Source organism: Typopeltis vanoorti, chromosome 5, assembly GCF_054136105.1.
Source record: "Typopeltis vanoorti isolate ZY-2024b chromosome 5, IOZ_Tvanoo_1.0, whole genome shotgun sequence".
NCBI lineage: Eukaryota > Metazoa > Arthropoda > Arachnida > Uropygi > Thelyphonidae > Typopeltis > Typopeltis vanoorti.
Window position 1 is genome coordinate 130,825,137 of NC_143553.1, and position 17,732 is coordinate 130,842,868.

The following is a 17,732-nucleotide window of genomic DNA, read 5'->3' on the forward strand; positions in this document are numbered from 1 at the left end:
ATTTCATTTTTATACCTTTCAAACACTTCATTTAAACTACTTGAATGATGTCCTAAATCTATAGAATCATCACTATCAGAATCAGTTTCTACAGGTTTTTGAGATTCTAAAAGTTTCTGGGATTTCTTATCCTTACTAACTAAATTTGAGGTATCTTTAACTTCCCTTTTCTTATTTAATCCTATATTTATCAACCTATGAAATTCCGCTATACTTTCATCAATATTAGAATCAATTTGATTATCATTATTCCTACATTGTACATCATCTGAAACATGTGTCTTAGGATTTCTAAAATTTCTTGTATTTTGGTTCACTTTACCAAAGTTTAATTTTTTCTTTCGCTGCATATTTGAATTATGAATATTAGATCTATTCCCTTTTCTATCATTTAACTTTGAATAAGATTCACAATTAGTATTAGGAAAACTACATTCATCCTTCAATATTTTATTCATATTATCACCTAAAGTAACTAAATTTTTATTTCCCAAAAAGTACCTTTTTAATCTATCAGAATGTACATTTAAAATTTTACTAGGATTATTGACATCTTGAATTCTAAAATTCACAGGAGAAAAATTGTCTAAAATTCTAAATGGACCTAAGGCTTTCTTTCCTAATTTCCCAACTCTTTTAATACTAGATTTATCATCTAACAATACTAAATCACCTGGTACAAAAGATTTATACTTTCTAAAGCGATTTATATATTGTCTAGTTTTCTGAGCACTTAATTTACTTATCTCACCTACTAGTCTATGAGTAGTGGAAAACTTATCTATTACTAATTCTAAATATTCATTTATATCACTGTATCCTGTATTTGGAATAACTGAAACAAGTTCATTAGGAAAAACTGGGTCAAAACCATATAATGCAAAAGATGGTTTTTCCTTGATAGCAGAATGAAAAGCAGACCTACATGCAAATAATGTTTGAGAGATATGTGTATCCCAATCATTCATTTTGGTGTTTGCCAACTTTGAAAGTATTTGCTTTATGTTTCTATTTAGTCTTTCACACATACCATTACATTGCGGATGATAAGGTGTTGTAAAAATCTTCTTAACATTAAGCAATTTACATAACTGTAATAATAGTTCAGATGTGAAATTTGCTCCTTGATCTGAAAGTAAGGTCTGAGGAGTTCCATATCTACAAACTATCATATTCAAAAACTTTCTTGCAATAGTTTTTGCAGATTGGTCTTTCATTGATACTGCTTCAGGAAATCTAGTTAGCATGTCTATGACTACTAGAATATACCTATTTCCTTTTTTAGTAATTGGTAGAGGACCTACTACATCAATAGCAACAGCTTGAAATGGTCTAGTTGGAATTGGAAATGGTTGTAAAGGAGCTTTTCCTCTAAAAGGGGATCTTATTTGGCACTTATGGCATGACTTGACATACGTGAGTATATCACTCTTCATACCTTTCCAGATGTAACGATCCTTTATTCTTTCCAAAGTTCTAGAAAACCCTTGGTGTCCTGCTAAGTCAGAATCATGGAAAGTATACATAATCCAAGGAATCATTTCAGTTGGTGCCAATATTTTCACCTTCAACTTTCCATCTTCCATTTGTCTAGATAAGAGTAACCCATCTTTATCTAAATACAAGTTATCCAGATTCAAAAATGTATCTAGTAGAGTTTCCTCTTTCAATACTGCTTCATAAATAGTTTTTAGTATGAGATCATCCTTCTGAGCTTGGATAATCTTATCCTTTTCCCAAATTTGTATACTAGGATCCTTATTCTTTAGAGTTTCAATATTAAATACTTGATCATTTTCACTAGTATCTAGAAAAACTTCAGGAGACTGCTCTAATTTTCCACTGTCACCTGATTTCCTATCCAAACAGCATTCTATTCCACACAATGATACTGTATTATCAACAAAATTACACACAAACCCATGACGTTTCAGAAAATCAATTCCAAATATTATTTGTACATTTGGATTTGAAGATTCTGGAAGAACAATTAATGAATGAGAAACTTTCAATGGAAAACAAGGAATTGAAATAAAGACATTGATTTGCTTATAAGCTGAAATTTCAGATTCAAATATTCCTTTTAACTTAATTGGATTGCTTAAAACTGAAATATCATTTGGAATTAGAGATTTAATTTTGTTAAATAAGCTATAAGAAATGAGTGAAATGTGTGCACCTGTGTCAAGTAAGATTTCACAAGGTACATCTTCAATAAATCCTTGTAATACTGTTAAAGGATTACTTTCATTAGCATAAGGAGCTAATGCTACATCAAACTTTCTTTTATAGTTAGAGCTGTCTTTGGCTTTACCCATGTTTAGTGAATAGTTTGACATTTCTGTCCTTGCCAGTATAATATTGGAATAATAACTAATTCCAGATTTACTTTTATTCTCCGATTTCTTATTTTGAAAACAAGATCTATCTCTAACATAACAATCTTTAGCAAAATGACCCTGTTTATTGCATCTAAAACATTTTGGAATGTATCTCCTATGAGATGCTTTATTCCTGTTAATGCCATCAGATTTACAAGAAAAAGATTGATTATCTGTAAGATTTTTTGATATTGTTAAATCGGACATCATCTTAAACAGAAGTTCCTGTCCTTGTACTATGGGTCTCTGTTGTCTTTCTATTTCTTCACTCAGAAATGTTTTCAGTTCCTCATATTTTTCCAAATCATGTAATTTTACCCTGGAATCAGATTCTGGAATATCTTTAGTAAAATTCACAGAAGTTTCCTTAGACTTTTTCTTTTTATTTTCAGCTTTACCCTTTTGAAGCTTTTCTTCTCTCATTTTATCTGTACCCACAATGCTAGAAGAATGAGTTTGATTATGCTGAAAAGAATTTACTTGCTTATTGCTTGAGGAATGAAATATATCTCTTAATCTTTCTTCCTTTTCTTTAACAAGCTCAAAACATTGTTCAAGGTTTCTAACTTTTTTCTTATACGCTGTTTCTTTTAAATTATCCTTGAGGCCAAGCCTAAATTGATTAAAGAGCAACCATTCTAAAGAGGATTTCTCTTCAGATGAAATATTGAATCCATGAGCAATGGTCCACAATCTATGATAATATTCAGAAACAGATTCCTTATTACCTTGGATACACTGTTGAATCTTCCAAATGTTAGGCCCTAATTCTCTTACATTTGAAAATTCTGATATTAGCAAACTTTTAAAGGTTGCATAATTGTCAGTATCTCGTAGTAAAGGAGATGTGTTTAAGAATGTTTTGGCTTTTCCCAACAATTTATTACGAAGTATAATTAACAAGTGAAAATCTGACCAATTTCCTAAATCTTTAATTTTTTCTGCATACCTAAAAAATGTTTCTATGCTTTCACTACTATCACCTGAGAAAGCAGGTATTACTAAGGTTGGATTTATTAACCTAAAAAATTCTTCATCATTAACTGAAGGAACTTTACTACTAATATTACTATTTTCTGTAGCCATTTTTTTTTTTTTTTTGATTTGAGTCAAGATTTGCATTTTGGATTCTAAAATAGTTTAGTCATAACCAATTATCCTGTCGTCGACTGTGCCATTGTTATTATTTAATGTATTTATCCTATAGGCTGCGCCACTGTTATTTATAATGTGTATTATAAATAATATTTCATTTACTAACAATTATTTTTATTTTTGACTCCGAGTGTCCCTATATGTTATTATATTTGCACAAAGAGTTCACTCCAATTGGTGCAATGACTTTAACTAACTCTTTCAGAATCCAATTAATCATTGACTCAATACCAAGTACAAAATAAACACATTTAATAAAACTTAAAACAACATATATACACTTCTAGTAAAAATACATAACTACAATTACAGATTATATGGATCCAAGGCCTTATTAAAAAAATATAAACTTACTCTTAAGACAAAACACTTTTTCTTTTACAATCACAAAAAAAATGTTCATAGTCTTATTCTCTTCCTGTTAAGGCTCTTTCCAGAAGTTACAAGGTTCTGTACTTCATTTTTTTAGGATCCCTTTAAAATTCCTTTTTACTGCCTCACACAAAACAAAATCAAGTTCCTTCCTACTTGAATATATCTTGGCCAGTTTATAAAAACTTAGTTTCAAGATTTCCTTTTTCTTCTGTACTTATTCCTTCTTGAAACATTATTTCCACTATTCCTTTTTCGGAATACAATATGAAATTTCCTTTTGACTGCCGTACACAAAAAATCAAGTTCCTCCCAACTTGAATATTCCTCGGCCAGTTTATAAAAACTTAGTTTCAAGATTTCCTTTTTCTTTACTTATTCCTTCTTGAAACATATTATTTCCACTATTCCTTTTTCGGAATACAATATGAAATTTCCCTTTAACTGCCGCACACAAAAAAATCAAGTTCCTTCCAACTTGAATATTCCTCGGCCAGTGTTCTAAAAAGAAACTTTCCGAACGCTCTCTTGTTTACCACTGTAACTTGGATACGCAACGCTTTTCTTGTCAGCTGTCAATCAAACATCAAGTTCACTCCGGGAGCATGCGCACTTCAACAACGTCAGAAACTACGCATTGTAATAATACGGCTGACTCGCTGTATCCACCAGCGCTGAAGAAAGTCTTTCACAAACACAAAATTCAACATTTAAAAATACAACAAACTTTCTTATAAATAATACAAATAATCAATTAAGTACTTCAATATTTTTACTTCTTTACATATTACTTCTAACATAATATTTTCATAATGAGCACATCACAAGTGCAGACACTGCGTGTATGAAAACAAAAACTAACAAGCAAAATTAATACGTAAAAATATTCAGAATTTTTAATATGATTATTTTTACATCTGCACTGCATAGTTCAGAAAGCCTGGACAGAGGGATGAATTTCCAATGATTGGAGTAGAGCTCTCATAGTGCCCATATATAAAAAGGGAAATAAAACTGAATGTGAGAATTACAGAGGTATTTCCCTACTGAGTGTTCCTGGCAAGATCTATGCACGTATACTTGAGAAACGACTGAGAAGAATTGTGGAAGATAAGCTTGGTGAAGAACAAGCTGGATTCAGGCCAAACAGAGGCTGTCAGGATTAGATATTCACTTTACGACAAATAGTCGAGAAAGCATGGGAATATAACAAAGATCTGTATTTAAGTTTTGTCGATTTGGAAAAGGCTTATGATAAGGTGCCAAGAGAGAAGCTATTCAATACGCTACAGTTATATGGTGTCAATGGGGCATTATATCAAGCAATACTTAGTCTTTATTTGAGTTGTAAGTCAGCAGTTAGAATTGAAGGAAGTACAGGAAGATGGTTTAATGTTAAATCTGGTGTGAGACAAGGATGTACATTATCCCCTCTGTTATTCATTATCTATATGGATCACATTATGAAGGAAAGTGGTATTAAACATGATATCAAAATTGGAGATGTTAATGTCAGCTCTTTGCTTTATGCGGATGATGTTATACTTCTAAATAAATCTGCTACAAGTCTGCAAGATTCTCTGACTAAATTGAATAGCTGTTGTAATAGATATGGTATGAAGGCCGGCATTAAAAAGACAAAGACAATGAAAATAGGCAGAATCATTGAAAATGTCAACTGTGTTATGAATGGAGAACCTGTGGAACAAGTAAAACATTTCAGTTACTTAGGCACGATTTTTAGTGAAGATGGTAAATTAAATATAGAAATAGACAACAGAATCAACAAAGCTGGTATGGTGGGAAGTCAATTGAATAAATTCATATGGAATAAGAGAGAAATTAGTCGGAACACTAAATTAGCTGTATACAAGACAGTGTTCAAACCAGTTTTAACTTATGGATCTGAGAGCTGGGTCAGAAGTAAAACACTTGACCAAAGACTAGAGACCGTAGATATGAGAGTCATGAAAAAGATTATAGGCATGAACAGATGGCATCAATGGCAATATCATATTAAAAACGAGGATATTAGGAAAGAACTTGACATTGTCAGTATTCAGGAAGGCATTAGCAGAGCTAATCTCAGGTGGTATGGTCACCTAAACAGAATGGGCAAGGAAAAATTAGCAAAACAAGTGTTCTCTGCCAGGTTGGCAGCAAAACGACCCAGAGGAAGACCAAGATATAGGTGGATTGATACGGTACAAAATGCCTTAGACGATAGAAATATAAGATCTGATAATGTTGAAGTCTTGACAAGTAACAGACTGATTTGGAGGAAAATTGTAGATAGGAAGTTAGTAATGATATAATTTTTTCATGTAGTACTATCATATCCTGTACACCCCTTGTGGGTACATGGCAGGAATTTGTTGATGATGATGATGATGGAGAAATAGAGTTTCTTGCTTTGGTCAATATGTTGGAACCTTGTATTATAGGCATTAGTGAGAGACCTGGCTATCAGAATCAGACATACTAACTGGTATTGAGTATAAAAGGTACAGTATTTTTTTAGGAAGAATAGACAGGATAGGAGAGAAGGGGGGTGTGCTGCTAATGATAGTGCATGACTTGAATCCAGTTAGTGTTGAGACCTATGATTTTAATATTAGTAACAGTGAGTTTGAAGCCATCTGGTGTGAAGCAGAATCTAACAAGATCAAATACATAGTGGGATGTTGTTACAGAAGTGGTGGATCGGTTGCTAGTGATGAAGAAATGTATCACCAAATAAAGACGAAGAGTAATTATAATGGGGGACCTGAATAAATAAATAAATAGGGTGGTGATATCAATGATAATGAAATTCATCTACCACTTAAGGACATTTGCAAGACATTCATTCCTATAAGAATTCACAACCTCTTGGATGCAGAGAGAATACACCAACCACAGCCAACAAAACCAGCAACAAATGATCCCTTTCTCATAAAGACATCCTTTCGTACCATATGCATTTTCAATTGACATTTTCCTGGAAACTAGCATCCAACATTTCTCTACTTTCCTTTAAGTTTGCTGAAAATGAAGCTGCTACTAATCAGTGTGTTATGGATGATCAACAGTATTTTATTTAATTAAAAGTGTTTTTTAATTAATTTAACTTTTTCTTTATGTTAGCCATTATACTGTAAGAAAAGCAAAATTTTTTTTTTAAAACAATATATTCATGCACTGTTTACACTGCACATTTACATATAGCATTAATGTTGAATGGAATCATTGCAGTAAGAGATTTGCTGATTAGAATTTCATGTATCTGAAAATAAGAATTATAATTTAATGTTTTTGTTGTATTCATAAATAAGATATTAATTAAAAAAAAAAAAAAACTTACTTCTTTTACTCAAATATGAGATTTTTCTCATTTTCAAGTAAAGAGCACCATCATGAAAACATGTGATGGCAGCTTCTTCTCTAATTTCATGATTGAAACTGAAAAAAACTGGAGTATCATGCATGCTGGAACATGGGCAAACGAGAAGAATATGGTAACTTGGAAAACAGCTGCGAGAGAAATATAGGGAATTTTGAAACTGATAATAAAGAATACTGTTTGAAATCATTCATATGGAAAGAAAAATAGTTAAATATTTTTAAGTGTTATGTAACTAGGTTATGTAACTTTTTTTTTACTCAAAACGTATGATTTTACTGTTTAAGTAAAGTTCCAGGATGAAAACGCATAATAGTGGCTCATCTTCCTTCATGACTGAAATGGAAACCTGAAGTATCACGCATACTGGAGCATACATGAATGAGAACATGGTAACTGTAGCTGAAAAAAAAAAATCAGCTACAGTAGACACTGCTTATTGTGATCACTTTGGAACAGTCGCTTTTTGATAACAATAACTGGCTGATAACATTAAGCCAAGGATATAAATATTATTATTATTATTTGACACCTCCAGGGAGTCCATAGACTCATTGAGGGAGGGCACCTACTCTACAGCTGTCTCCACCAACTGACTGCAACTACACCAGCACCATCTACCGCTGTCCACCGCAACCACTGGTATTTAAACAGACAATCGCAAATATCCATGCCCAAAACGTATGATTTTACTGTTTAAGTAAAGTTCCAGGATGAAAACGCATAATAGTGGCTCATCTTCCTTCATGACTGAAATGGAAACCTGAAGTATCACGCATACTGGAGCATACATGAATGAGAACATGGTAACTGTAGCTGAAAAAAAAAAATCAGCTACAGTAGACACTGCTTATTGTGATCACTTTGGAACAGTCGCTTTTTGATAACAATAACTGGCTGATAACATTAAGCCAAGGATATAAATATTATTATTATTATTTGACACCTCCAGGGAGTCCATAGACTCATTGAGGGAGGGCACCTACTCTACAGCTGTCTCCACCAACTGACTGCAACTACACCAGCACCATCTACCGCTGTCCACCGCAACCACTGGTATTTAAACAGACAATCGCAAATATCCATGCCCAAGGCGGGATTCGAACCCGCAGCCTTTTGGCTGAAGAGCAGATACGCTAACCACTCAGCCAGCCAGGCTGGCATCATTTATTTCAATTTATTGTTATGAACATTATTTAATTTAAATTATTGTTATAAACAACTTTTTAATAAGCAACAACAAAATTTATTTTAAAGCTTATCTAGTATTGTCTGTCGTGTATTTGAATGTAGTAGTTCATGAATAAATTGCTCATACTCATAATGCCTTTCTAAGTTTGTTGCTCTATGTTGCACACCATGATGAAGTATTCGTAATGCTTCTTGCATCTGGGCATTGGTTGGTTTTCTTTAACACTTGTATTAGGTTCACTTTCTTCTACTAGTTTCAAGATAACTAATATTTAAGGAATTGACAGCGTATACTAGAAATATAGATTAAATAAACTTTAATATATACCTTCCGATATTTCGGCGAACGTCACGTTGCCATCTTCTTGGGAACTTACTACACAGACACGTGCACACAAGTACTAATAACAGCAAATGAGACTGAAGCTAGGAAGCTAGCGTTTCCTAAAGTCCTGATGGTGCCCTCTGGCGGGCTATATTGGTAGTTCTTGGCCTTTGGGCTGAAGTTCTTCTGATAACAGTTTCCCAAATTCCAAATTTTCCATGCATCCAAATTTGTTGAGGTTTGGCATGTTCCTAAGGGCCGAGGCTGATTCCATGAATAGTCTTTCATACTTGAACTTGCTGCGGTGTATTACTGTGGCTTTCTTCCATCTTATTCTGTGGCGAGTATCCAGAGCGTGGTCTGCAAGCCCAGAGTGGTTGTACTGGTAAAATCGGATGTAATCCTTGTGTTCTGAGATTCTGATATTTGCTGTCCTGCCTGTTTGGCCAAAGTAGGACAGTTTACAGCTGCAAGGGACCTGGTATACACCAGGTAGGTCTAGGGGAAGTGGTTGGTCTTTGGTGGAGTGGATAAGGGTTGCCAGTTTTTTATGTGGTCTGTAACAGGTGGTCAAGTTGTGTATTTTTAGGATTTTATTGATTTTTTCCGAGGTGCCTCTGATGTAGGGGATAGTGATAGATTTAGAGTAATCTTTTTTGTGAAGGGGAGGGGGTGGTGGGTTGTGGATAACTGGGTTAAGTATTTTTTGGATTTTTTGGAGGGGGTAGCCGTTGGCTGAGAAAGTGTCACGGATGCGATTTAGTTCAGTGGTTAGGGCTTGATCATTAGAACAGATTATTTTTGCCATGTTGAAACTGCCCCAAATTTGGGAAACTGTTATCAGAAGAACTTCAGCCCAAAGGCCAAGAACTACCAATATAGCCCGCCAGGGGGCACCATCAGGACTTTAGGAAACGCTAGCTTCCTAGCTTCAGTCTCATTTGCTGTTATTAGTACTTGTGTGCACGTGTCTGTGTAGTAAGTTCCCAAGAAGATGGCAACGTGACGTTCGCCGAAATATCGGAAGGTATATATTAAAGTTTATTTAATCTATATTTCTAGTATACGCTGTCAATTCCTTAAATATTAGTTATCATGTTTAACCAGCGTATAAGCCTCTCAACAAGAATACTAGTTTCGAGTTCTCATCGGAAGCAGCTTGCCATATTTCTGATATTGTCATTGTAGCCACCACTTCAACACTGTTATCAATATCCAACCAATTTTCAAATTCTTTTTTTGACATACCATCTGGGGTTTTATCAAAAATTTCATTGTAAGATATTCAAATTCTTTGGAAGGAGTTTCAGAATTTGGTTTAAAAAATCCACCTATTTGGAAGCAGTTTTCAATAGCCTTCTCTAAGACTTGCTTTGATGACATTGCTACCATATGCAATGCATCAAGAAGAGAAATATTTTTTTTGCCATTGCAACTTGCATTTTGATTGGCCTTTTATATAATTAAATTCAGCTATAATTCTCACATGAACTTCCATTTGATAATAAGCTTTAAAAGCTTGTATGATGCCTTGGTCACATGGTTGAATTAAAGATGTAGTGTTCAAAGAAGATTACTTGATGTTCTTTAACAATAAATCGTTTGCAGTGCAGTTGTCTACTAACAAGACAATTTTTCACTTTAAGATCTACTTAATTAACCAATTATTGAAAATGGCTTTAGTTATCTAAGAATTTACACAAGAACAGTAGCCAACAGGCAAACTTTTAACACTTTAAAACACCGAGGATTTTTTACTTTTTCCAATCACTACGAGCTCTCATTTCTCACCTTTCATATTACCCCAACAAGTCATTTGCTCTTTTGAAGATTTAAATCCTTTAGTACTTTCATTTTTAAACAAATAAGTATGCTCAGGCATTGCACAAAAATAGAGTTGTGTTTCATCTGCATTGTAAATATCCTTGGGAGAATATTCAGCAATAATTTTTGGCCACTCAGTTCTTAATCCACGCATCAGCTGACAAAAAATCAGCATTTTTTCTTCACCATGAATATGCTTGTACACAATATTCTCTCTCTTTTTTCCACCTGTTAAATCATCTATCAGCTGCAGCGCAATTTTCTTTGTGTGTTGTTTTTGCAAGTTCTGCTTTTTGACACATCAAGGGTACATTAATCAAAGCATTCTTTTCACGAACATTACTAAACCAAATTTTTAATGCTGATTCAACTTGAGTATCCTTACCGATCGGGCTCTCTTCCAATCATGTTCTTATTAGTAAGAGCTAAAGTTTCAATGTTTAATCTGGTTTTTTTTAAGATCTTAAACAAGAGTAGTTGTGAAATTTTTAAATGTACAGGCACACTATGCTGACTCATTTTGGGCAACTAATCATAGCATTCCAAAATTCTTTGCTTTTCTTGAAAAGATAAATCTTTATGTTTTTTACTTGCTTCTGCAATAATGCCAAGTGCTGTTTTAACGAGCACTTAAAGTCAAATTCACTCTGAAAGAGAGCACAAAAATAAACTCGAAAAAAATCACAATCCAACAGTATTTATACACACCTGCATTTGTCTGGAAGATTTAAGATTTACAGAAGATGAAGATTAAAAAAAAAAAAAATTAAGATTATAAGAAGATAACCAACCTACAAGATTTACAGAAGAAAAAGATTAAAAGATTAACACAAAAGTCAGATTTCGACAAATGTTCTTTGTCAAATTTTCTTCTGATTAACCCTTAAAGTTCTTAATTCTGAGATGCAAAAGGCTAAACATACTAAACATACAAGGATTTTGATAACAATAACTGGAACTTTGATTATAATAGACAGATTACTTTTAATTCATTTTAAATGGTGTGTTTTGGGATTGACTGATTTTGATTACAATAGCCGAATGATAATATTATCTGCAATCACAATATGTGGATTCTACTGTATTAGGAAATTATGGAACTTGATAATGAATAATTTTGCATGAAGTCTTTCATATAGAAATGTTTATAAGTTATCAAATGTTCAGGTGCATAGTCACCTGAAGAGGTGACTATACACCTCTTCAGGAGAGAACATATACAGCAAGTTGAGTTTCACTGGTTGTTCATTTTTCCTGGTAGTCCTTCCTACAGAAAGATGAATAAAAAGTTGTGAATGTTGAAGGAGATAACAGGAAGAGAGTAAGTGAGGATATATCTTGTCTTGACTTTTAGAGAAAATTGACAAGTAAAATTGCAACTGTTATCTGTGACATTTTAAAAGGAATGCAGGAAAGTTCGAAGTTAAGGATTTACAAATGCAAAGATGAACTTTTCTTATTTTTAATTTAAAAAAAAAATGGAATCTGCAGTTGTTTTCAAGAATTTCATAAGAGAAAAGCTTTCAGTAACAAAAGAATACAAAAACAACTAGCATTTATTTTTCTTCTTAGCCAGGATAAAAATGTTTTTTTTTTTACTTCTAAACAAACCTCTTTAAACTTTTATCAGAAACACTGATACAGTCAAATGAACTAGATGTGCTTTGAGATAAGAAAATTATAGTAGCTTAAATTATCTTTTGTTTAAATAGTTGGTGTAATTTGGGTCTAGATAAAATTGTATTTATTTATTCCTTTGAAGTCTTACGACATACCTGTTGTTTATATCAATCCTTGCATGATATATATTTTTTCTTTTAAGTAATGTAATTGACATTATTAAATAATTTTATTTTCAGCAGTCAGAAATAAAAAAAGACTCAATTCTCTTAACTAATTACTGGGGATGTAGGATTGTTTTTAAGAATAGGGAAAAAGTATCATTAGCAATATATACATCTCAGATCAAGCTTCTATGCTTAGATTTCAGCAAAGAAATGTAGTAAAGCAGCTAACAGAAAAACTATTGCAGCCAAGAGGGAGAGAGCACCCCCTAATATATGTATAAATTTTTACATCTTTAAACTATGAAATCTTTACATGCTGCATTTTTGTGTGTACCTTTTAGCAAAAAGGACACAAGTGTGTTCTTGTATGTGCATGTGTGTGTGTGTGTGTGTGTGTGAGAGAGAGAGAGAGAGAGAGAGAGAGAGAAAAAAATGTACACTTTTCTAACTAATGAGATCTGATATAACTTTTGCATTTTCCAAAATGATAAATCTAAGGCAAACTGTTTTCATCCTCATGTGGAGCTTTCATCCATCCTAAGAAAATTCAGCAATTCACTTTTTCATCTTTTTGTACATGAGAAGGTGAATTACTTTTAAAATAATACATACAATATATATTATTTTTAGCATCATTTTGAATTAACATTTTTAATGGTTATCAATGCAGCAGTTTCTACTGTTCTGTCATTACACTGCTAAAACATTGCCACTAATAATTTGGACACTATTTGGGAATAAAAGATTACGAATCATTTCATAACAGACTGCATGTTGGCATTGTAAACATTATTTTAAATAAATAAAACCATTATAAAATTAGAATACCTTATAAATATCCCTTTCTTGATTAGAAGCTTCTTGAGAAATGAGAGCTGATGGTCGAGGTGATAAGCAAATGGTACACTTTTGAGATTTTGGCCAATTTTCATATGTACAGTACTGGCAAACCCACTTTCCTCCGTTTTGGCTCATGGTATTTTTGAACCAAGGCCTTAGAGATTAGTTAACTTAAAAGAGACTTATCAATTAGCCATCTGAAATGAAGAAACAGAAAATTTAGCTTATCACCTAACAATAAAGCACAAAACCAAAAAGAAAAAAATTACAAAAACTTATTTCTGAAACCCACAGAAAATAATCTACTTATAATGATCAGCCCAGCAGGCAAAAAAGTTCATCTTCCCAATACAATTTTTAAATATTAATGAAGTGTTTTGTTGCCGCCGTGGTTGGCTGAGTGGTTAGCATATCAGCTTTCCAGCCAAAAGGCTGTGGATTCAAATCCCACTGTGGGCATGGATGTTTGCGATTGTCTTTGAAAAAGTACTAGTGGTGGTAGAGGACAGTAGATGGCATTGGTGTGGATGATGAGGATGTGGTACTTGGTGGATTGAGTGGTAAAGACAGAGTTGTACAGTAGGTGCCCTCACTCGATAAGTCTTTGGACTCCCTGGAGTTGTCACGTAATAATAATCATAAAAAAAGTGTCAACATTAATAAACTTTTAATAATAATTAGCAATTATAATTAAAATTCATGTCTATCTTCAATAGTTCTATGCATTTCTGCAAAAATAAAAAATAAAAAATATATATATATATATATATATATCAAAATCGGTTGTATTTACTCGGTATGAAAATATGCTCACTTTTTTTTTTTTGTTCAGTTTAAATTTTCATTTAAATAATAGAGATGAGTAGAGATGGGTTTTTTTTTCTAGTCACAATATATATATATACAGGGTGTTCGGGATAAATTTGACAGTTTCGTAAGGAAAAAGAAAATCTTCTTTGTATCTATTAAATTTAATGAATTGACAAAAAAACATTACAGGCAGAGTTAATTACAATACTATCAACAAGATTTACTCAAAATAACCACCATTAGCATCGATCACAGCTTCAATTCTGCTTCGGAACCTCGAACAAGCTGATGCTACAGTCTCCCTGGGAAGGGCCGCAAAAACTGTTTTAATTTTATCCATTAACTGGGCTTTTGTATTACTGGAAGTGCGATTGGTGTCTTTTGCAACTGCGCCCCATACAAAATAATCCATGGGGTTAAGGTCTGGGGAGTTTGGAGGCCAAACATTTGGACTGGTGAAGTCGTAGAAATTTTCAGACAACCATTTTTGACTTTTCCCAGAGGTGTGGCAAGGGGCCGAATCCTGCTGCCATACATACGGCCTACCATTGGCTACCCTTGTTATCCAGGGCTTGACTACAGTTAGCAACTCCACGAACAAAGCCCGAATTCCAATGCCAGGGTTCTTCAACACCTGTTCCTGCAGATTTGCGAGGAATTCTGCTGTACGAACGCAATCAGATCGTCTGCTAGGGATCTTTCTTCTTGCTACATCCTCGTAGTCACCATTGCAAGTCTCTAGTTCATGCCTGATTGTTTTTACTGTATTCAGGGAGCATTGGGCAGCAGTCGTAATATCCTTATTTTGATGGCGGGCACGAATCATCATGATACAAGTTATTCTCTTCCATGATTCAGGTGGGTTCCAGCTATCCATCCTTTCTGACATCTTGTATATGAATGAAGAAGGGTCCAAACTTTTAAATGAAGAGAAGTGTGTGTTAATACATGTAACTTACGGAAAAATATAATTAATTATAAATATGTCAAATTTATCCCGAACACCCTGTATGTATATATATATATATATATATATATATATATATATAGTGACTAGTATTGACTCGGGTTGTAAGCATTTTAAAAATTAATAATTATACTGACTAAGAACACTGAGAAAGGTAAGAAAACTTTAATAAAACACGACTTGTTTCATCGGAAACACCGACTTCTTCAGGTGTGTAAATAATAACAAAAAACTGGAAAAATAACAAGGTAAAAAACATGGACTTCTCAAATTAACAAAATAGGAATAGCAAAAGTCATATTTGAACTAGTGTCCGTGTGCAGGAGTAGCGCGAGTTGTGAGTGGCAACTGATTCGAGAGCACCAGAACTCAATCACTGCACTGTGGGCATCAGGCAAACCGTAGCTTAAATTGTTGTTTATGTGTGATGGATCCAGAACTATTTCTTTTGATTCTATGATACGTCTCTCAAGTTCGTCACCGCATTTATGGATATTGGTCGTAAGATTCCAGTCAATCTGGTGTTGAAGCTCTTCTAGATTAGAGTTAGCGGAGAAAAGAACATGATTGGAGAGTGTGCTTGCACAGGTTCTTTTGTAAGAGATGTCAAGTTGGTGTTCCTCAAGACCTAGTGAAACAGACATTATCAGTCTGTCCATAATAAGGTTAACCGCAGTTGTAGGCGACTTTATAAACTCCTGGAAACTGAAGTTAGTTGTGTTTTGGTTTGGGGTGACTCAGAAAATAACGAAGCTTTGGTAGGTTAATGAAGCAGGTTTTAATGTTGAATTTCTTCATCATTTTTGCCAATCTTCTTTTCAAGGTTGGATACGTGGGTGTAGATGTTTAGTGATGCATCGAGAAGAATAGCCATTGTTTAAGAATGTGCTTTTCAGATGTTGAGTACTGTTTGAAGGTCTTCTTCTACTGAAATAAGAGATCTTACTCGATGGGCCAGAGTGGAAATAATACCAAGTTCCTGTGGAGAAGAGGCATGCAAGTAACTATCTGGGCGAGTAATTTATTGAAAATTTAAGACAATCAGGCATTCTAGTATCTTTAAGTCCAAAAAAGCAAGGATGCCATTCATCTCTTGTTCTGACATGAATTTGATGTTCTGGTGTTGATTATTTAAATGATCTCGGAAGGTTTGTAGCTCCTCTAGACCATATTTTGAGATAAGGAAGATGTTGTCTATGTATCGCATCCACAGTTTAGGTTTTGATGTTGCGTTTGAAATAGCTCTCTCCTCAAAGTCTTCTAGAAAAATATTGGCTAAGACTGGAGATAATGGGCTGCCCATAGCTAAGCTGCTGGTTTGTTTATATATTTTTCCTTCAAAAGAGAAATAGCCAGAGTTTATGCAGTGCGTTAATAGAGCAAATATTTTCTTGGAAACTTTGTTTTTACATAGATTGAGTACTTCTTCTGTCAAAACTAACCATTCCGTCAGAATCCTCGAGTTTTAAATTTTTCGTCTTCGAAATGAAATCTTCAGAGTTTTTGATATAAGAGGAGGAATTACCAATGAGATGTTTTAAGGGAACGGCAAGATATTTGGACAGGCTGTAAGTAGGTGAGTCAATACCTTCAACTATTGTTCTTAAAGGTGTGTCTGCCTTGTGGATCTTTGGAAGGCCGTACAAGCGGGGAATGAGGGAATGGAGAGATAGTCTAGGGTGTCTAAGAATTTCTGAAGTAGATCTGAAAGGTTGTTGGTACGATTATGAAGCTCCCTTTATAAGAGAGAGTAGGTATCAGATATTAATAAATCGTTGATCTTGGAACAGTAATCAGATCTGTCTAAGACTACAATTGCATTCCCTTTGTCTGCAGGTAGGATAATGATTTCATTGTTATTACGAAAATGGTGGATAGCTCTTCATTCAGCCAAAGATAAATTATCTGCAGGATGACGACTGTTGTCTATGGTAAAAATAGCTTCAATTCTGAGTAGGTTCGCTGTTTATTTTGATAAATGTGAGGCAGCCTTTTCTACTTTGGTTAGAAAGAGTTCCTTAGGAATGGATACTAAATTTACTAGTCACAATATCTATCTACTTTCTGACGAGATTACTCTAGAATGCATCAAGGAATATCAAAAGATTCTGGAAAAGATTGGACTTTTCATAAATAGGTTAGTCTTTTTAAAAAGATCACGTCCCACTCTGTCATCCCTAAGTTCTTAGATTGTAAAGAATCTATTCACACAAAACGTGCACACATAATATCTACCGTAAAGCAAAACTAGATCTGTTAAATGAAAGGATTGCAGACACTAAATTTACTTTAGCTTCAGCCTTCTGTAAAAGAGATGCTTTAGAAAATAACCTGAGTTCATCCTTAGACAATAGTGCTTGGAACGAGGTTAAAAACATCAGCTCACACCGTGCTTCTAGATCCCAACACATCAATAAATTAACTCTCATCGGGAAATTCAGTTGACTCAGCCACAAACAAACTCATCAATCTCCTATTGGTTTACAAAATCTGAAAAATGTTGTGATTAACAAATTCTCACATACCCTTTCTTCAGCAGAAATTAGCATTCTTTCTAAAGGGCTGAACTTCGACCTGTCTCCCACATTCATTCCTAAGGAACTCTTTCTAACCAAAGTAGAAAAGGCTGTCTCGCATTTACCAAAACAAACAGCGAACCTACTCAGAATTGAAGCCATTTTTACCATAAACAACAGTC

General features: G+C 33.8%; 1 protein-coding gene across 2 annotated transcripts in view; it reads right to left on the bottom strand.

The window, feature by feature from the left end:
- Positions 1-17,732, bottom strand: part of trbd (ubiquitin thioesterase trabid) — a 320,379-nt gene that overhangs the window by 287,134 nt on the left and 15,513 nt on the right. The window contains exon 2 of one of the 2 annotated variants that reach the window (XM_090393330.1): positions 13,246-13,454. In XM_090393330.1, the coding sequence (XP_090249456.1) occupies positions 13,246-13,392 (147 nt within the window). In that variant the 5' untranslated portion in view covers positions 13,393-13,454. Of the gene's footprint in view, positions 1-7,251; positions 7,376-13,245; positions 13,455-17,732 lie in introns of those variants that run through there. The other variant, XM_090393331.1, reaches the window with a different exon arrangement.